The sequence below is a fragment of the Pan troglodytes genome, chromosome 11, assembly GCF_028858775.2.
Source record: "Pan troglodytes isolate AG18354 chromosome 11, NHGRI_mPanTro3-v2.0_pri, whole genome shotgun sequence".
In the NCBI taxonomy this organism is placed as follows: Eukaryota; Metazoa; Chordata; class Mammalia; order Primates; family Hominidae; genus Pan; species Pan troglodytes.
In genome coordinates this window covers 3,609,323-3,629,672 of record NC_072409.2, presented here as the reverse complement: position 1 = coordinate 3,629,672, position 20,350 = coordinate 3,609,323, and the positions used below count along the sequence as shown (strand labels likewise).

Here is a 20,350-nt window from a genome sequence, read left to right as displayed (position 1 = left end):
AAGCAGCAGCAGCTCCCAGTCACTCTGCTCTATTTGGAGAAACAGCAATTCAGAGCTACTATTGTTAACCAAAGTTATTTTAGCTAAGAGGCACTCAATTTAGAGAAGGTAATTGGGAAGTAGGAGCCTGCAGCCTTGAGAAAATAAATAGCAGGCAACCTCGGTGCAGAGACCAGCTTCCGCAGAGCCCGGGAGCCTGGGAATTCGCGGTACAATGCGCTCGCTTTGTCAGTGGCTCTGGGAGCAGCTCCGTGGTCTGAGTGAGGCCGAGCTGGTGGAGCAGCTCTGACCACAGGGTGCCTGTGACCTGTCCCCTTGCTCCTTGCTCTCAGAATGGTGGTGGAGAATAGTGTGTGTGTGGGGGGTGTGGTTTTCTCACCTCCTCTTTTCTGGCTTGCAGGGGGAGATCGGCCCACCCGGTCCCAGGGGAGAAGATGGCCCTGAAGGCCCAAAGGGTCGCGGAGGCCCCAATGGTGACCCCGGTCCTCTGGGACCCCCTGGGGAGAAGGTTTGTGATGTGGGACGTTCAGCCACTTTCTTGGGAGGGATCTGACAGGCCCTTCCCCATGGCCTCAGGCTCCCGTTGGCTGTGGCTGCCCTAGGCATGGGGTGGGGGTGATTCCTGAGCGGGCTCCTGTCTCCACCCTGGGTTCTCGCTGCTGTTCCTATGAAGCTGTTGGTTGAATGATGACCCTTTCCTTGTCCCGGGTTCGCCCCTTCCCAGCCTTCCACCATCGCCTTGGAAGGCTCCTTCCTCCCGGTGGCTACAAAGCCTGCGTTCTGAGCCCCAGCATTCCAGGACCCCATCCTTATCACATTCCCGCCCCCACAGCTGGGTAATAATGGTGTCCCCACCATGGCCTGAAGGTGTGGCAGCCTGGCAGGAAGGAAGGCCGGGGTCCTTGGAGCAGGCTCTGGGCATGCAGCCATCAATAGGCCTGCAGTTTCCAGCTGTGGGAGGCTCCCGGGCCAGCCACACACCCTGGCTCCACCCTGTTTCCACCCTGGGCTCAGGCAGGAATGGTGCATGCAGTGGTCCAGACTTCCTGCCCTATCCTGCTACGCGGACCCATACAAAAGGGCTCAGAGGTGCCCCGGGATGAACACGCTGAGTTGAGGCATTTGCCTCTAATCGCTTTGCTCCACAGTGGCACGACCTCTCCTCCAGGGGCCTTCGCTTCTCCCTCGGTGCAGGGACCATCGGGTACCCCCTGGATTTCATGGGTGCTGGCAGTCACCCTCCACCTAGGGCAGGCACGGCTTCTGCATAATGACGTGTGCCCCCGCCTCTGGAAACCACACCCTCCTCCAGGCCCCTGCCAGAACGCATGTCCTTTCTCTCTGCTCCGGGGAAACGGATGGAGCAATACCGTGCTGGCCATTAATGCAACTCTTTCTTCCCCCAGGGAAAACTCGGAGTCCCAGGGTTACCAGGGTATCCAGGAAGACAAGGACCAAAGGTAACTTCTGGCCGTGTTAGGTGTCCCGGGACAGGCGGAGGGATGTTCTGCCCGGTCTCCCCACCCTGCATCCGGCCGTGTTAGGTGTCCCGGCACAGGTGGAAGGATGTTCTGCCAATAACTTCCGGCCATGTTACGTGTCCCGGTGCAGGCGTGGGGGTTGTACCGCCAGGCCTCCTCACCTTGCATCCAGCTATGTTAGGTGTCCCGGGACAGGTGGAGGGATGCTCCATCGGCCATCTCCACCCTGCACAGGTTCATCCACTCCCCATCCTTGGGGGCGTGTGTGACACTGTGGCTCTTAGCCTCCACCGTGTTCACTGCCTTCTGCATTAATTTGCCGAGTTGAAAGGAGGCTCTTGGGCAATGAGTCTTCTGCCCCAGTCAGCACAGGCACCTGGAGTCCTTCTGGGGTCCTCCTGGAGTCCCCTGCCGTCTTCTGCACCTGTTGCTTGGCTGGTGGCCCTTTTCCCCTGGGTTGTCCATACCCAGAATCCGTGGGGTGGTCGCCTCTCAACTCCACCTCACTGGCGATTTGAAGGCTATTTGCTCATAATGGAGTATAAAAGAAAAAGGAAATCTTTCTTATGTGAAATCATGTTCAGGTTTAAGTGAAACAGCTCCTTGAGGCTTTGGAAATCATTGAAAATGTTATTTTTTTTTCAAATCTCACATTTTATTATTCATGGTTCTTCCTTAAAGAATAACCAGCTGCCTGCACTGGAGACATAATTAACAGCCGAAGCGGGTCCCGTCTTTCTCAGATCTGCCTCTGCCCGAGGCATCTCCTTTTAGCCTCAGCACCTTTTCGGTCTCACTGGAGCAGTCTTGTTAACAGGAGGACGGGCGTGGTGGGCTGGGGCTGCCCTCCAGGTATTTCCATTCTCATTAAGGAAATGCTCCTATCCGTCCTTCCTGTGGAATGCGAAGCCCCCTGCTCCGTGTGTGTAGATGCACACCCCATATGCAGGAGAGGTAGCTTGCTGTGAAACAGGAATTTCATTTAGGATCTAACAGTGGCTCGTTGAACGTGGGTGTGATGTAGCTGCTGACCGCAGCATCGTCACTGAATGTGGTCAAGGGGCTGATGGGCACTTTTCCTCTCTTAATATACATCCCTCTGGGGATGGAAAGAAGAGAAGTTTGGGAAAGATGGGTGGTATAAATCAAGTCCAGGCAACTTTTTGGAAAGTTGTGTCCTGGGCAGAGACTAGAAGTAGCCATCAGCACAGTGACCTGGTTTCTGAGCTGAGCTCTGTGTCACCTGCACTGAGGTTTCCTGGGTCCTGCCCCCTGCCTAGATTGGCAGGTGGGCGTATGAGTGGCTTGGCTGAACTCAGTCACCTGTGAGAAATACAAGGTTTGGACATGTGTGAGCTCTTCATGGATACAAGTGTGCATTCAGGACAGGATTTTAAGCCAGACAAATAGAGACCTGCCAAAGACAGTGGCCAGCGCCAACCCTGTGGGCAGCTGAGCGACCTCACTGCGGTGCTGCTTCCTGCGTGGGTGTTTGGATATTCACCAGGTCAGAGTCCCTAAATCCATCTCTGGTCTGTGTGCACCTTGCAGACTTCTAGAATTAAAGAGCTGGTAGGTGCTACAGTCAGTGCATAAATTTGCATTCATTCCCAACTCTGCAAGCTGCTGTGCTTTATTTAAAGGGATTGTGGGACGCCAACACAACGTGCACGAGGCACAGAAAATACAATGTCACAGTGCAATGTTCATGTCTCACCTCAGTTCAGCTCAGCAGTGTGTGTTCCTTTCTCCCAAACACCAGCCACCCGCCTATGGACATGGACGCGTGGGGGATGGTGGCAGGGGAGGGAGCATGATGAAACTCCATTTGGCTTTCTAGAGCTGAAGCCTGTGAAATGCTTAGGAAATACTTATTGAGTAGAGAGGATGGATAAGGAGATAGGTGGGTGGGTGAGTGGAGGGGTGTGGATAGGTAGGCAGATGGATGAATGGGTAGGTGTGTGGGTGTGTAGGCAGATGGATAGACAGATAGGTGGGTTGGTGGGAAGACAGGTGGATGAATGGATGGGTGGGCAGGTGGGGTAGATACGTAGATGGATGGATGAGTGGGCAGGTAAATAGACAGGTGGATGAATGGAGGGGTGGGTTTATAGGTAGGCAAATCGATGAATGGGTAGGTGGGTAGGTAGACACATGGATAGACACATAGGTGGGCTGCTTGGCAGAGAGGTGGATGAATGGATGGGTGGGCAGGTAAGTAGACAGGTGGATGAATGGAGGGGTAGGTGGATAGGTAGGCAAATGGATGAATGGTTAGGTGGGTAGGTAGGCAGGTAGATGTATACATAGGTAGGCCAGTGGGTGGATAGGTGGGTGAATGGATGGGTGGGCAGGTGGGTAGACAGTTGGGTGAATGGAGGGGTGGGTGGATAGGTAGGCAGATGGAATGAATGGGTAGGTGGGTGGGTGGGTAGGTAGACAGATAGATGGATAGACAGATAGATAGATAGACAGATAGATGGATAGACAGATAGATGGGTAGACAGATAGGTGGGCCAGTGGGTAAACAGGTGGATGAATGGGTAGGTGGGCAGATGGGTAAACAGGTGGATGGATGGGTGGGCAGATGAGTAGACAGGTGGATGGTGGATGGGTGGGTAGACAGGTGGATGAATGGAGGCATGGGAGGATAGGTAGACAGGCAGATGAATGGGTGGGTGGGTGGGTAGACAGGCAGAAAGATGAATGGGTGGGTGGGTGGGTAGACAGGTAGATGGATGAATGGGCAGGTGGGTAGACAGGCAGATGAGTGGGTGGGTGGGTAGACAGGTAGATGGATGAGTGGGTGGGTGGGTAGACAGGCAGATGGATGAATGGGTGGGTGGGTGGGTAGACAGGTAGATGGATGAATGGGCAGGTGGGTAGACAGGCGGATGAGTGGGTGGGTGGGTAGACAGGTAGATGGTTGAGTAGGTGGATAGGTGAGAAGGTAGGTAGACAGGTAGGTGGGTGGTTGGGTGGGTGGGCAGGTGGAGTCTGGAGCAGAGGCTGTGCACTGGCATGCAGGCGGTCCCCCAGGCGGCCCATGCAGCATGACTCATTCCTGGCCCAGCTCTGATGCCTCCTCCTTAAACTCTCTTTCAGGGCTCTATTGGATTCCCTGGATTTCCTGGTGCCAATGGAGAGAAGGGCGGCAGGGTAAGGATAGCCTGGCCCCTGGGCAGGCAGCTTGTTCGGCTGCCTCGGTGCCTAGCAAGTTGGTTCTGCAGCCGACGGCCTGTTTATTTCTCACTCTCTTGCTTCTGAAACTGCTCTCCTGAATGGCTGGCCTTAAGCTCTTGAACTTCAGCACCACGTGTTGGTGACACTCTCCAGACGCTGGGCTGGGCAGGTATGTGATAGGAAGGGGCAGAGGCAGGAAGGAAGTGTGCTGAGAAAATGGAGCTTTCTAATTAGCACCACAATCCAGAAGGCTCTTTCAGGTCATTCTGAAAATCAGATTCTTCTCCTCTACCCAAGTGGACTTTTCCTCCAAGCTAATTTTAAATGGAAGGGAAAAAGGAGATGGTTTTTTCCCTTCAAAAATGTCCTGCTACTTAACCGTCGTCCAAATTTAAAGTCATTGAAATTAACATTAGCTTGAACAGGATTAGCAAGCTGCCATTGTCATAAACACCCACCAGGTTGCAGTGTGGTTCGAGTCCCCTTTGTCCTCACCCTCAACGAAGGAACTGGGGGCCGGGCTGAGGGAGCCGTGTTCTCCCCGCACCTTCTGGAGCCCCCGCTGGCCCAGGCCTCCCTGCAGGAGCGGTCCTGGATGCTTGTTAGTGAAATCACAGTGCTTGAGCATTGCCACTTGGGAAAACAGGAGAGAGATGGTCCTCAGGCCTTGGACTCTGAGCTGGCCTTGTCCACGGGGCATATGGCGGGGACAGAGAAAGGCCAGTCTGTGGTGTACATGCAGGACAGCATCTGCAGAGCAGGCCTGGGGGACATGCTCCCCGAAAGATGGCAGAGCTCACACCTGCCTTGTAGCCCCAGCCATGATCCTGCAGCCCTGCCCAGCACATCCTCCTATGCCCCATCCTGCTGTCCCAGGGCAGACAGAGCTACAGGGTTGCAGCTCCCTCTTGGGCCTGTCCCTCCTGGCCAAAACCTTATGAGCAAACAAATGTGTTCTGCCAGATTCACAAAATAGGAAAAAGAAGTCTGTCTTGAGTGTAAGTTGGCAGCACAGACCCAAGGAGACTATTATCTCCATCTCCACCCCTCTCTGTCTCTGTTCTTTTACCCATCCATCCATCCACCCACCCATCCATCCACCCACCCATCCATCCATCCATCCACCCACCCACCCACCAACCCATCCACCCATCCATCCATGCATCCATCCACCCACCCACCCAGCCACCCAGCCATCCAGCCATCCAGCCACCCACCCACCCACCCATCCATCCATCCACCCACTCACCCATCCACCCACTCACCCATCCATCCAGCCACCCACCCACCCAGCCACCCACCCATCCATTCATCCATCCACCCATCCATCCATCCATCCTCCCATCCACCAACCCATCCACCCATCCATCCATGCATCCATCCATCCACCCACCCACCCATCCATCCAGCCACCCACCCACCCAGCCACCCACCCATCCATTCATCCATCCACCCACCCACCCACCCACCCATCCATTCATCCATCCACCCATCCATCCATCCATCCATCCATCCATCCACCCATCCACCCATCCACCAACCCATCCACCCATCCATCCATGCATCCATCCATCCACCCACCCACCCATCCATCCACCCACCCACCCATCCATCCAGCCACCCACCCACCCACCCACCCATCCATTCATCCATCCACCCACCCACCCATCCATCCATCCATCTATCCATCCACCCATCCATCCATCCATCCATCCATCTTCTATTATCTGTCTATCTCTGTCAGTATCTATCCAACCCATCCACCTCTCCATCTGTCTCTATCCAGCTGTCATTCTTCCTCTGGAGAAGCCCTGAGTAGTGCCTTTGGGAATACACTGTCTTCTGAAATACTCTTAGGTGCCACTGTGAGAAACATGGGGAATGTGAGGTACCCCGGTGGGCTGCTCCTGTGCTTGGGGACCTTTCACACTGCACTGCAGTGAGAGTGTCTGGGAGAGGATATGGCCTTCTGCAGCTGGTCATGGGCTGTGACCGCAAGCCCTTTCCATGGAGGACCGTGTGGGACCAGGGACCTCGTGGAGCACCTGGAGCCCTTGCTCACTCCCATGCTCCTGACTGGGGCTCTGCCCCTCATGCGTCTCAGCCTCCCCACCCGCGAGCCGAGGAGCTTAGATGGATGCTCCAGATGTCCAGGGCATCAGCGCTGTGGGTCACGGGACACAACACAAACCTGACTCAAGCCCAGACCTGCCAGGCACCACGCGCCCCAGTCACACATAGGAGCTACTCACAGCCTTTCTGCAGCCTCTGGGTGTCTGGCCCTGCCCAGGGACATTTCGTTCACTGCTGCACCTGGCTGGTGGCACAACCCACAACACAGACCTCAGGCCAAAAGGGCGAGGCCGTGTGCTTCCCCTTGAGCCGCGATGGTGGTGGTTCATGTGTGTGAGATGGAGCCCTGGCCTCCTTCATCTTTGCCATCACAGCCCTTCAGAGCCTCCCGTTCAGGACACTGAGCACAGCCTTTGCCCGCATGAGCCTTCGGTGGCATCGTCACTGCAGAATGAAGCCTGCAGCACTGCCTGGCTTTCTGGACAGGGTTGATGCTTTGTACCAAGTTTGGGGAATGACGGAGAGTGTGGGTGCCCTCTGATCTAGTAGGTTGGGCTTCCCGAATGTCCACAGGAAGCTGAGGGCTGGGCTGTCCTTGCAAAGGGACCCTTCCTCTTTTGTTGACTGCAGAAGCCTCACTTAGGTTACCCAGAAGCCTCTGGGCGCTGGCTTGCCTTCTGCGCCTCGGTGAACAGATGCTGCCTCCCAGGTTTCGCCCTTGGCCGCCCTTCTTTTGCCTTGGGCTTTGGACTTGGTAGTCTTGGGCGCAGTCCATTCACTTAAACAGCACGTGCATCGCGAGTCCTTTCTCAGTGCTGGGTGCTCTGCCAGGCTCTGAGGACTCTGGTGGTCAAAGCAGACATCCCTCTGGCATCCAGAGCGGAACACCACCTGGTAAGCAGCACTCAGAGGAGTGGTGGCTGTGATGATGAAGGACAAGGGTGAGTCAGGGAAAGGTCATAGGCACCAGGGTCTGACCCAGAAGGTCCAGGGAGGCCTCCTGGAGCAGTGACATTTTTGCTGAGCCCTGAAGGAGGGACAGAAGTGGATAGGTGAGGTATGGAAAGCAGGCAGAGCTTGGGGTCAGGAGGTGGGGAGCCGGGGGCCGGCACAGGGCCGAGCCCGGCAAGGGAGACGTGGGAGTGGGCTGTGGGCTGCGGAGCCTGCCGGGGCAGCCAGCTGCTTTGGGGGAAGCTCTTTATCCCGAGGCACTGGGACCTACGGAAGGTTTTAGCCAGGGGGAATGGCACTGAAGGTTGTTTGAAACAGCTCTGGTCACAGTGTGGGGCAGGAATGGGAAGGGGACCATTCCAAGGGTTGAAGGGAAAGCCAGTGGGATGTCTGTGCTCATCCAGAGAGGTATTTTATTTATTTATTTAGAGACAGAGTCTCGCTCTGTCACCCAGGCTGGAATGCAGTGGTGCGATCTCAGCTCACTGCAACCTCCACCTCCGAGGCTCAAGCAATTCTCCTGCCTCAGCCTCCTAAGTAGCTGAGATTATAGATCGCCTGGCTAATTTTTGTATTTTTAGTAGAGACAAGATTTCGTCATGTTGACCGGGCCAGTTTTGAACTCCTGACCTCAAGTGATCTGCCCGCCTCAGCCTCCCAAAGTGCTGGGATTACAGGCATGAACCACCATGCCCGGCCCAGAGAGGTCTTTTAGAAGATCTTAGATATTCTGGCCAGATGGATGCTTCTAGGTGCTAGGATGCCAGGCCTGAGTGTCCGCATGCATGCGTGCATGTGTGTGTGTGCATGTGTGTGTACATATGTGTGTGTACGTATGTGTGTGCATGTGTGCATGCATGTGTGTGCGTGTGTGTGTGCGCGCGCACGTGTGTGTGCATGCGCATGTGTGTGCGCATGTTTATGTGTATGTGTGTCTGCCTTCCACATGAGGGCTGCCTGCTGTCTGTCTGCCTGGTCCTACCTTCTGCAGAGCTAGCATTGGTTCTGTGGACCTTGACTATGGGCCAGATGTGGAAATGGCAGGAACATAAGCTGCTATGTCAAGCCAGCTGAAGCCAAAGGAAGAGGAGTGGGTGTGAGCAAAGTGTTGCTTTGCCCCTCGGGCCTCGGGCCAAGGAGGGATCCCAGGAGCTCCTTCCCGGGAAGGGGGAAGACCCGCTCTTCAGATGCACCTGCCCGAAAGTGGAAGTCCTCTCCTAGCTGTGTTTGACTTCCCCAGTAGAAGGTCCCCTCTCAAGCTGTGTTTGGCTTCCCAGCACGGCCATTGCTGGGACGGTCCACTCCTTCCTAAGGGCGAGAAGACAGGTGCCCACAAGCAATTTGCCAGGGAGAAGGAAGGCTAAGGAGACTAGGGGGGGACATTCTGTTCCACAGCTCCAGTCACAGGGACTCGAGATTCTTTGGCTTGAGTTAGTTTATAAAGAAAACAGATGAGCAAGATGCCTGCTGGGAGCCCCAGATGGCGTTGCGGTCGAGCCGGTATTTTGCTAACTGCCAGGGCCCCAGCGCCTGTGCCTCGGGCACAGTCAGTTTGGGTTGCAGTCATTTTTGTTGCAGGATTAAATCTGTGGTCCAGGTCATAGTGGGACTGTTTTAGAGTGGAGGGTTTTCATTCTAGGGAAGGATGGGAATGAGTAAATCTGGCAGCCCGGGCTCATTCGCACCTAAATGCCAGGAGTCATCAGGTTGGCCGTGGGCATCCTCGCCTGTAGAACGCCTATCACTGGAAGAAAGCAGATGTTTCGTTAATTTTCATATGCAAATATTTATTTGAAGCCAGAGGATATCACCATAGTAATTGAAGAACTGGAACTGGAGCGCATTGTTAAAAAGCTACATAATTAACTCATCATCATAAATGGTTTTAATAAATGCATTTCAAAGTGGGAGACCCTAGGAAGCAGTTTTGACTCTGGCAGCAAATGAATGAAAGATGATGAGCGGAAACTTATCAGGTGGCCTCCAGCCATACAGATCCACCTTGGGCGGAGCATCAGAAACCAGTCAAGTTCAGCCAGGCACAGTGGCTCACGCCTGTAATCCCAGCACTTTGGAAGGCTGAGGCGGGTGAATCACGAGGTCAAGAGATCGAGACCATCCTTGCCAACATGGTGAAACCCCGTCTCTACTAAAATTAGCTGGGCGTGGTGGCACACACTGTAGTCTGTCCCAGCAACTCAGGAGGCTGAGGCAGGAGAATCGCTTGAACCTGGGAGGCGGAGGTTGCAGTCAGCCAAGATCACACCATTGCATTCATTCCAGCCTGGCGGCAGAGCAAGACTCTGTCTAAAAGAAAAAAAAAGAAACAAAAAAGAAACCAGTCAAGTTCAGGAAGCTGAGTTGGGACACGGTGGGGGATGTAGGGGCCCCTGCGTGTTCAGCCCGTGGCTTCCGTGTAATGTAGCTTAACTACATTTTCCAGCTCTGACATCTTTGCACTGCATTTGTTTTCTGTGGTTTGGAAAATGCAAAACAACAACAGAAAAAAGAATATAAATTCTATTAGAGGAGAAGCCGATGACTCTTGGATATATGATTTATATACTAAATTGCAAGTTTGCGCGTCTGCAGAGCCTGTTGAAAATTTAATGGCTAATATTCTTAACTGTAGCAAAAGTAAATTATGTATGAAAGGGGTTGACTTTCTTCTCTTTTCTTGCAATAATGATTTCCCTCCCTGCTGAGGACAGAGAGAGAAAGAGAGATGAGGAGGAGGGGAAGGAGGGAGGAAGGAGGAGGAGGGATGTAGCGGTGCTCTGAGGAAAGAAACCAGATAATAGTATAAACATCCATCAGACTGCAGGAGGAAAATTGGATTTCAGCAGGACTTGTGCAGGAGTACAAAGCTGTGTGTGTCGGGTGTGCGGTGAGCTTCTCGCCCTGATAAATCTCCTATTAAAACACGGAAAAGGTGGGTGGCGGGGAGGCCCAGGTTCCTCCTATCCTGCTCTGAATTCACAGTCTCTCAATAACCCGGGAGACAGCTGCCACCTGAGCAGGGCCGGGCATTTAGAGAGTGACTGACCAGCCCCTTCTCTGATTCTAGGGGACCCCTGGAAAGCCAGGACCGCGGGGGCAGCGAGGCCCAACGGTAACCACCCTTTCAGCTTGTGGGCATGTTTGGGAAACGGGAGCATGGTTTAGAGAGCACGTGCCGGGGGCTGGGGGAAGGCGGCATCTGTGAGTCGGGACTTGAGCTGACCTTCCTTCTCTCCCATCTGTCCAGGGTCCGAGGGGTGAAAGAGGCCCCCGGGGCATCACTGGGAAGCCTGGCCCCAAGGTACGTTTTTGGCCTCCTGGGCGGTGGGCGGTGTGAACCCAAGTTGCAAGGCTACAGAGACGTGGAGCATCTGAGGGTGTCTGTGACCTTTTTTATATATATAAAAAAAAGGCAGGACATTTTCTTAGGTGTGTTTAAGAAGCTTGTCCCCTCCAGCAGCCTCTGGATGCCTCAGATCAGATGTAATTAAGTGGCTGAGAACGATGGTCATGAGAAGTGGCCCCAGCAGAGCAGGGACAGGGCCTCGCCCCAACACCTGGGACCCCAAAGACGGCAGCAGGGGGCCAGGCCCACCGCAGACTCACCGCCCTGGTCGGGAGGCCCCATTTCCTCTCTTGAAAGGGGTTTGAGAGCTGCAGAGGCCTCTACCAGAACCTACAGAAAGTGCTTTCTGGCAGGGGAAGGCCCAGGCCGGCCTCATGCACATTCTTCCCACCGAGGGGCATTGAAGCCACTCCTTGGGTGGAGAATCTGGACACAGACCCAGCAGGCAGGCTACTCCTACCCGTCCAGGATGCCACTCCAGAGCGGGTTCCTGCTGGGATGAGTCTTCCAAGGGCTGAGGGGCCGAGCTGGCCCGTCCCTCGGCTGACCGGAATGCACCCACAGGCCACCCCGAACTCCTCCAGGACAAGCTCTGGGGCACTTCTCGTGTGCCCCGTGACCTGACCTGAGGCTCACCTATGAGAACTCAGAGCAGCAGCTGTCACGTGGGGGTGGCCCTAGAGCGGGTCCCTGCGTTCTGCCTTTGCATGACTTTTCCAGGTGCTCGAGGCTGGGACACAGCCTTTGTCCCACTCAGGAGACTGTTCTGGAAATGTCCAGCCTTGTAGACACTGGGCTGTCAGCTGCATGCAGAGGCAGGGGGACAGGCAGGCTTTGATAGCCACAGATCAACGCCAATGCCTTCTGCCCCTTACTGAGGGTCAGGGCCACCTTCAGGGGTGCACACAGGCAATATTTGACGCAGACATTTTGATGACGTTGTGGGCCAGAGTCTTTTCATCCAAATAATAACAATCATAAGCTTTTCCCCCCTCTCCTTCCCTCTCAAGGGCAACTCCGGGGGTGACGGCCCAGCTGGCCCTCCTGGTGAACGGGTAAGCAGCTGGAGCCTTCGGGGGTGTCTCCAAGGGCAGAGCCTGCCTCGAATGCCCCCTGTACTTTGTCCTGGGGTGGGCTGGGGCCAGGGAGGCATGCCTCAGACCCTGCTGAAGGGTAGGGTTTTCCTAAGATCCCAAGGGTGGGTCACGCCCCGGGAGTGAACTCTTCCGTAGGTCAGGGGCCTCGACCGCAGCCCTGGTCTTGGGGTTTGGGAGTGGCCGAGATGACAGGAAATGGGTCCTGGGCCCCATCCTGCCCCCGAGGGTGAGGCAGGGTGAGGGAGGGGCTGGAATAATGAAGGAAAGGCCATGGGGGTGGGAAGAAATGACACCTGCGTTCAGAGAGCCACCGGCACAGGCACGTCAGCGGCAGGAGCTGCTCGGAAGAGACCTCTTGTCCTCAAACTGGCCTTTCTCTGTTCCCAGGGACCCAATGGACCCCAAGGACCCACGGGATTTCCTGGACCAAAGGGGCCCCCTGTAAGTAATGGCTTCCTTGCTGGGCCAGCACTGCCTGTCCCCTCCAAAACCCGCCTGTTTTCTCTGAGGTCTGCTCGGAGCTCCTCACAGTGGCCGGTGGGTGGAGGGAGGCCCGAGGTGAAATTCTGGCCGGTCAGATGAGGGGGAGACCCCCCCCACCGCCAAGGCTGCTGTGGGGCAGTCTGTGGCTGTGTCCCACTGCCGGGCCCGCTGGCACTGGAGAGGGCTGCACGCTGGGGTCCTCTCTCCTTGAGACTGAAGTGATTTTCTCTCTGAGTTCTGTGTTAGTGCCCTGGGGCCGCCATCACAAATGACCAGGAACTGGTTGTGGCTTAGAACTGGGTGTGGCTCTTCTCTCACAGCCCTGGGGGCCAGAAGTTGGAGAGCAAAGTGTGGTCAGTCAGAGCTGGCACCTTCTGGAAGCTCTAGGGGAGATGGGGTACCAGGCCTCTCCCGGGGGCTGGTAGCTGCTGCCAGTCCTTGGCACCCAGTGGCCTGTGCACACTTACCCTGGCCACTGCCCCCATCTTCACGTGGACTTCCGTCTGTGTCTCTCTGTCTTCTAATCTCTTTCTTTTTTTTGTTTTTTGAGACAGAGTCTCGCTCTGTCGCCCAGGCTGGAGTGCAGTGGCTCGATCTCGGCTCACTGCAACCTCTGCCTCCTGGGTTCAAGCCATTCTCCTGCCTCAGCCTCCCGAGTAGCTGGGATTACAGGCATGTGCCGCCACACCCAGCTAATTTTTGTATTTTTAGTAGAGATGGGGTTTCACCGTGTTGGCCAGGATGGTCTCAAACTCCTGACCTCAGGTGATCCACCTGCCTCGGCCTCCCAAAGTACTGGGATTACAGCCACCGTGCCCGGAGCCACCACGCCCGGCCATCTCTTTCATTTTATAAGGACACCAGTCACTGGGCTGGGCCCACACCCATCTAGGTTGGCTTCATCCTAATTCAGTTACACTGGCAAAAACCCCATTTCCAAGTGAGGTCACAGGCACAGGTTCTGGGGGTCAGAGCTTCCACATGTCCTTTTTGGGGACACACTTCGCCTTATGGCAGGTGTGATGTATCTCCTCCAGTATCGACAACCATCTAGCAGTGGGATTATGACCCGGCAGGCATGGCGGGGCTGGTGGGAGGAGGTTGGACTTTGCAACTGGACAGACTTGGGTCCTGGCGCCGGCTGTGCCACCTGCTGGCTGGACCTCAGGATACCAACTGGCCTCTTATGCCTCGGTTTCTCCCTTGGTAGATGAGGGTGACAACAGCACGTCCCATGGGGCAGTTGTGAGGATTTTGTACGAGGATAGGCAGGAGCCAAGGACAGCTTTAGATTTGTTGTCACTGTCCCCATGCCTGCCAGGTGATTGCTCTTCTCAGAGGATGTGCAGGGGCAGGAGCCATGGAAATAACGGTCACTCCACGTGGCATTAAATCTCAAAGGTGGTTGCTTCTCAGACACGAATGAACCTCCTTTCCTTTGGTTTTTTCTTCAGGGCCCTCCAGGCAAGGATGGACTCCCAGGACACCCTGGACAGAGAGGCGAGACTGTGAGTATCGTGGGTGCTGGGGGACGTGGCTGGCTGGCTCTCTGACCACCCTGCACGTGGGCACAGCCCTCGCTGCCCAGCGCCATCTAGGACCCTCCTGGCCTGGGAGAGACAGGTTGGCCTCAGAAAGGCTCCCAAGGGCCGGGCCGGCTTCCGCTGACTCAAAGCCAGGCTGTGAGGCAGGGCCAGGGCAGAGCAGTCATGCAGGCCGGCAGCGCCTTATGGCGTCTGTGGGCAGAAGGCAGGTGTTGGCTTTGGGCTGGTTTTGGAAACTTTGGTGAGAGGCCACATTTAAAGACACACACAGATTATCCTGGGCCGACTGAAGCCTCATGCATCCAGCCTTATTTTCCCTCTAGAATAATGCTGAGTGCTACCCAGCTTGAGGGATACGTCTTTTAATTGGGAAAGTGCTGGGAAAGGGTCTACATGTTACTCAGCGTCATTCAGTCATTCGATGCTGCAATACTTCAAGAGGGCGGCTGTGGGCCATGCACCAACCCCACTCACGTTCACCCAGGCCCTTCCAGCTCCAATCCAGGGGGTCTGGAGGATGCCTGCAATGTCCCCTTTTACACTAAAGAAAACAAGCGCCAGTCAGGTGGAAGTGGCCTCTAACTAGTCACTCTGCTGGGCACATGGTCTTTGTAGTCAGAGACTCCCCTTTGACCTTGCCCTTCACTTTAGAAATGCATATCACAGGCTACTTCATCTAGACCAGAAAGGACTCCAATGTTTTCAGTTGGGAGAAAAAGCCCTCATCAGAAATGGGATCATTTTCCTGGCCCCATCAGCCCTTCGAAATTTGGCCCAGCTCCCTAAAAGTGTGTTTCAGGAAAGGGTGCAGGCACGCCTGTAACCTGGCCCACACCTACAAGCTTGGGGCTCCAGGCTCTGAATATCTGGGGACGTGCAGTGTCGGGTGACTTCCTCGTCACCACGCTGTGTTCCTTCTCCGAGTGCCCACCTACTCTGTCCAGCTTAAAGGATGAATTGCACAGATGCAAACATTTCCCACAGAGGAGAGTGAGGGGCATGCCAGGGTCACTGCAAGGGCCTCTGCAGCCAGGTTTCTAGGGGTCAAGGTCTCTACAGGACTCTCCCAGCAAAAGCAGGTCCCCTCGTGGAATGGGTCTGTGAGTGCCCTGTTGAATATATTCTCCATGCCTGCTTTGAAAAAATCCCCTTTGTCTCTCTTTGGTTCATTGTGATGAAACCTCTTTTAATTATACCTTCACTGGTGTTCTGCACGGCGCATGCTGCCTGATAAATGGAGATTGCTTTGCTCTTTTGTTTGTAGAGAAAAATTAAAACATTTCTTCTGAGCTTTGCATATTTTTCTCTAATGCCTTTTCAAGGAGACAAGATAGAAGGTTTTACATATTATGTGCTTTTCTCCCTCTGACTTATTCTGGACGGAGGCTGGTAAAAGAATTAAGCTGCTTGTCTCTGCTCAGAAAGTTGCACATGTACTTCCGGCTGCCTTCTGCCACCCCGGCCACCTCTCTAGACACAGGGCGTGGAGTGATGCCTGTGTCTCTGAGACCCACTTGGGACATAGCATCTCCTCCATGGGCTAGTCCAGACAAGCCTTCCAGAAAGAGCTTCTCTGCAGTGTTGATTTCCTTCTTTTTTAAAAATATGAAACACAAACGGTCATTATTTCTCCTAAATGTGAGCCAGAAACTTATTTCTCAGCAAAGGGCTGAGGTCATATTCCGTCCTCGACAGCCAGGGTGGCCGAGGGCCCTGGGGAGGCCTTTTTTGTTTCGTGTTAACTTTGACATTAGCAAAACTTAACCAAGGCTCCGATCTCCCTTCAGGCTCTTGAGCTCTTCTCCCCGGGTCCACTGAGTAGGGCATGCCCTTGACACCCATCCACCGTTCCTTACTTCTGACCCCATAAGTGCAATGAACATTAGAAACGATCATTCTAGCCCACAACTGAGCTGGGCTTAAAGGAGCGAGCCCTCCTAGAGTTTGCAAAGAAGCTGAGTCTGGGCTGGGCACAGTGGCTCACGCCTGCAATCCCAACACTTTGGGAGGCCGAGATGGGCGGATCACCTGAGGTCGGGAGTTTGAGACCAGCCCGGCCAACATGGTGAAACCCCGTCTCTACTAAAAATACAAAAATTAGCCAGGCATGGTGGCAGGCACCTGTAATCCCAGCTACTCAGGAGGCTGAGGCGGGAGAATTGCTTGAATCCGGGAGGTGGAGGCTGCCGTGAGCCGAGATCGTGCCATTGCACTCCAGCCTGGGCAGCAAGAGTGAAACTCTGTCTCAAAAAAAAAAAAAAAAAAAAAAAAAAGAAGCTAGTCTGCTGTGGGTTCATGTGGCCCCGTGGCTTGGTGTGAGGTTTTGCCTCTGACTGCTGGACAGTGAGTCAGTGAGCCCAGGCCTGGGGCCGCTCACCCTCCAGCCCTAGCTTGGCCTCAGGGCCAGCCACCTTCTCCTCCAGCATCTAGAGTTTGCCTCGAGGCCTCCGGGTAGAAGGTGTGCATGTCTCCACCAGTGTCATGTGGCACCTGCAGATGGCTTCTCGCTGGCACCTGTCATGCTCTGCAGACGTGCCTGGAAATGAAGCTTATGTTGCCTTAAGGTCATCTTTCTCCTTTGAGGGAGAGTACAGAAGTCATGGCGACACCCACAGCCAAGCCAGGATCGTTATCTACGCGTGAGCATGCAGAGCGGGCGTGAGATATTCCCGCTGAATCAAGCTAAAAATAACGCATCCAAGCTGCCGAGTTATGAAAGCAGCTTGCCCTCGCTCTTGCCTGTTTTAAATACATGCTGAGGAGCACGCGGGCAGAGTCACCCGTCGTGCATCAGAGGCGTTCACGCCAAAGCAGGTCAGTCGTCACAGAGCCACTGCTGAGAAACAGCCAGAGGTAGTCGCAGGTCCAGAAAGGGCACCAAGCCAACTCAGAAAAGGAGCGTTTGGTGACATGATAAAGGCGAATCGCGTCGGCCTGAAGATGCAGAGGCAGGAGAGCAGCCAGTGAGATGAGCTTGTGTGGCTTCGTTACCCTCGTGAAATTAGTGCAAACGCACGGTGGCTCACGCCTGTAATCCCCGCACTTTGGGAGGCTGAGGCAGGTGGATCACGAGGTCAGGAGTTCGAGGCCAGCCTGACCAACATGGTGAAATCCTGTCTCTACTAAAAATACAAAAATTTGCCAGGTGTGATGGTGTGTGCCTGTAATCCCAGCTACCCAGGAGGGTGAGGCAGGAGAATCACTTGAACCTGGGAGGCAGAGGTTGCCGTGACCCAAGATCGAGCCACTGCACTCCAGCCTGGGTGACAGAGTGAGACTCTCCATCTGAAAAAAAAAAAAAAATGAAACAAGAGACATGGGCCTCTTACACAAAGTCTGGAACATCTACTCTGGGGGGAAGGGAGGTGGGGGGCAAGCGTCCTGCTGAGAACAATGCAGGGCAGGGTGGCGCAGGCCACTGCAGCTTCGTCAGTGCAGTGACTCTCTCTTCACAGGGTTTCCAAGGCAAGACTGGCCCTCCAGGCCCCCCCGGCGTGGTCGGCCCTCAGGTAAGCTCCAGCCTTCCCAGATTCCATGGGTCACTCAGTGTCACTTGCCCACAGGGAAGAGGGTCCCAGCCCGGGCATCTGTTCCCTCCACGATTCTGGAGGTGCAGGTACTGCTGAGAGGTTATCTTAGGTCCTGAATGTTGGTCAGCGTGAGGCTCGCCCCACGCAGGAGCAAGCAAAGATGTGTTTGCCCTCAACACAAACCCAACACGCAGGGCAAGGAAGGCTGCCCAAGGCTCACAGGGTGGCTGGGGCCAGACCTGGGCCACCTCAGGAGCTGGGCTCATCCCTGCTGTGGGTGTCTAAGGCAGCCGAGTCCTCCTGCCACTGGTCCCTGTGGGTGTCACGGGCCTGCGATTCTAACCGCAGACCAGTGGCAGATCAGTGTCAGGGGCAGCTTAGAGCCAGGATTGATGGCTTAGAGCTGCAGAATGGGGAGGGGTCACCTTGTGTCCTAGAAAGCGCACACCTCATGTAGCGGTGAGTAAGACGTAGACCTGCTGCAGCCACAGAACTGAAGGGCATGTGGACTCTGCCCCTGGTGTGGCTTTTCTCCCATCCTTGGCCTGTCCTGTGGCTGAATCAGCCTCCCTCAGGGCACGTCCCAGGAAGGCAGGCTTGGCCGTGCCTCCTGAAGGCGCCAGGTGGAGGAAGAGGGCCACGCGGGGCCCAGCAGATGCCAGGCAGTGAGCAGTGTACCAACACCCACCCTCTGGATTTTTGCCGGGAAGAGAAGGCTTGCAAAGGCACTTGGAGGTTTGGTGGGCCTGCAGCAGGCCTTCGCCTCCATGACCAGGGCTGTCCTTAGATTTAGGAAGAGATGCTCACTCCCTTGCAAGTCACTCGAAACGTTTGTGGCTGACACTGATTTTCCCCACAGGGTCCCACGGGAGAAACGGGCCCAATGGGTGAGCGTGGCCACCCTGGGCCCCCTGGACCCCCCGGTGAACAGGGGCTTCCGGGCCTTGCTGGAAAAGAAGGGACGAAGGTGAGTTTCTGGAACCTTCTGTGTCAGCTCAGGCGTTTCCTCAGGAATCATTTTGGGACTTTGTGTTTTTCTTGCCCTTTTCTGATGAATGGGTAATTCGTCAAACAGACGCTTCTCATGCCGGTTCACTCCCCAGACCGCACGTTTTGCTCACTTTTCCTTGATTCACTCCAGGAGTCACGCTGACCTGCTCAGGGATGGGCTTGAAGGGGGAGTGCAGGGGTCACCACCATCCTCCACCCTCTGCTCTCTCCCCAGCTGCCAGCCCTGCTCCCAGAAATGGATAGAAAGCTCTGGGACTTCATGTGTCCATAACACGTTTAGCAGAAAGTGGTCCTTTTAAAAACCCCTCACCCCAGCCAGGTGCAGCGGCTCACGCCTGTAATCCCAGCACTTTTGGAGGCTGAGGCAGGTGGATCACCTGAGGTCAGGAAGTTGAGACCAGCCTGGCCAACATGACGAAACCCCATCTGTACTAAAAATACAGAAATTAGCTGGGTGTGGTGGTGCGCACCTGTAATCCCACCTACTTGGGAGGCTGAGGCAGGAGAATCACTTGAACCCGGGAGGCGGAGGTTGCAGTGCACCAAGATCATGCCAGTGCACTCCAGCCTGGTTAACACAAATGAAACTCTGTTTTTAAAAACAAAAAACACAAAACACAGTGAAACCCCGTTTCTACTAAAAATACAAAAAAATTAGCTGGGTGTGGTGGCGGGCGCCTGTAGTCCCAGCTACTTGGGAAGCTGAGGCAGCAGAATGGTGTGAACCTGGGGGGCGGAGCTTGCAGTGAGCCGAGATTGCGCCACTGCACTCCAGCCTGGGCGACAGAGCGAGACTCCATCTCAAAAAAAAAAAACAAACAAAAAAAACAGCCCTCACCCCAAGAGCCTGAGAAATTATAAAAGTGAAAAGCAAACGTGTTTTTATCCCACCTCTTGGTGCCAGCTCCAACTGCCCCCTTTTCATATCTCCTCCCCTGGGTGCCCCAGGTTCACTGGCCATAACTTGCTGTGTTAGCACAAAAATAGCCCTTCCCTTTCAGCTCTTCAATAAGGAATGCAGCAAAGGCAAGCTCTCCAGCCTGTAGGACCACAGAAGAGTAAACCTGAAAAATAATAAAGTGAAGCAAATGAAGAAATACTGAAAAAAATCACACACCCGGGTGTGCATGTAGATATAGGAATAAATACACATGTGTACATGCACACGTGTGTGTATTCTAGACACAAAGAGAGCTCTCCGAGCTTGGAAAGGCGGCCACGGGCATTTGACCTGCTTGTTTGAAAACAGCACTGTGCTCCATGTTGGACCCCAGAGACCATTTTGGAAGATATCAAAGCTTTACTGTACCTCAGGGAAAGTCGAGGCTAAGGGGTGACTTTTTTTCAGAAAATGTGGTTTCAGGCTTGAAGAAGTTCCTTAAGTGATAAGTCCATTTAGGACGATGCTTTTAATGCTATTTTGACCATGGATTTCTTTGTCTGAGCACGGTCTTACAAGGAGCCCCAAATCTGTGGAAAAGATAGACGTGCCCTCAGCTCCCACATGGCCCATCGTAGCCCTTAAGGGCCTTGGGAGGAAGGACCCTGGAACCCCGTGGAGCAGGGGTAGAGTCAGATTTGCACGCAGAGCCCGCCAGATGAGCGTGGCTTCCAGGTGGAGGCTCGGGCTGTGCTCCCACGTGTGGGCTGC

At 54.7% G+C, this 20,350-nt stretch overlaps 1 protein-coding gene across 2 annotated transcripts in view; it reads left to right on the top strand.

The window, feature by feature from the left end:
- Positions 1-20,350, top strand: part of COL5A1 (collagen type V alpha 1 chain) — a 210,389-nt gene that overhangs the window by 150,745 nt on the left and 39,294 nt on the right. For both annotated transcript variants that reach the window (XM_016962039.4, XM_016962040.4), the window contains exons 30-39: positions 401-508; positions 1,407-1,460; positions 4,587-4,640; positions 10,756-10,800; positions 10,936-10,989; positions 12,045-12,089; positions 12,519-12,572; positions 14,069-14,122; positions 17,614-17,667; positions 18,548-18,655. In XM_016962039.4, the coding sequence (XP_016817528.1) occupies positions 401-508; positions 1,407-1,460; positions 4,587-4,640; positions 10,756-10,800; positions 10,936-10,989; positions 12,045-12,089; positions 12,519-12,572; positions 14,069-14,122; positions 17,614-17,667; positions 18,548-18,655 (630 nt within the window). The remainder of the gene's footprint in view (positions 1-400; positions 509-1,406; positions 1,461-4,586; positions 4,641-10,755; positions 10,801-10,935; positions 10,990-12,044; positions 12,090-12,518; positions 12,573-14,068; positions 14,123-17,613; positions 17,668-18,547; positions 18,656-20,350) is intronic.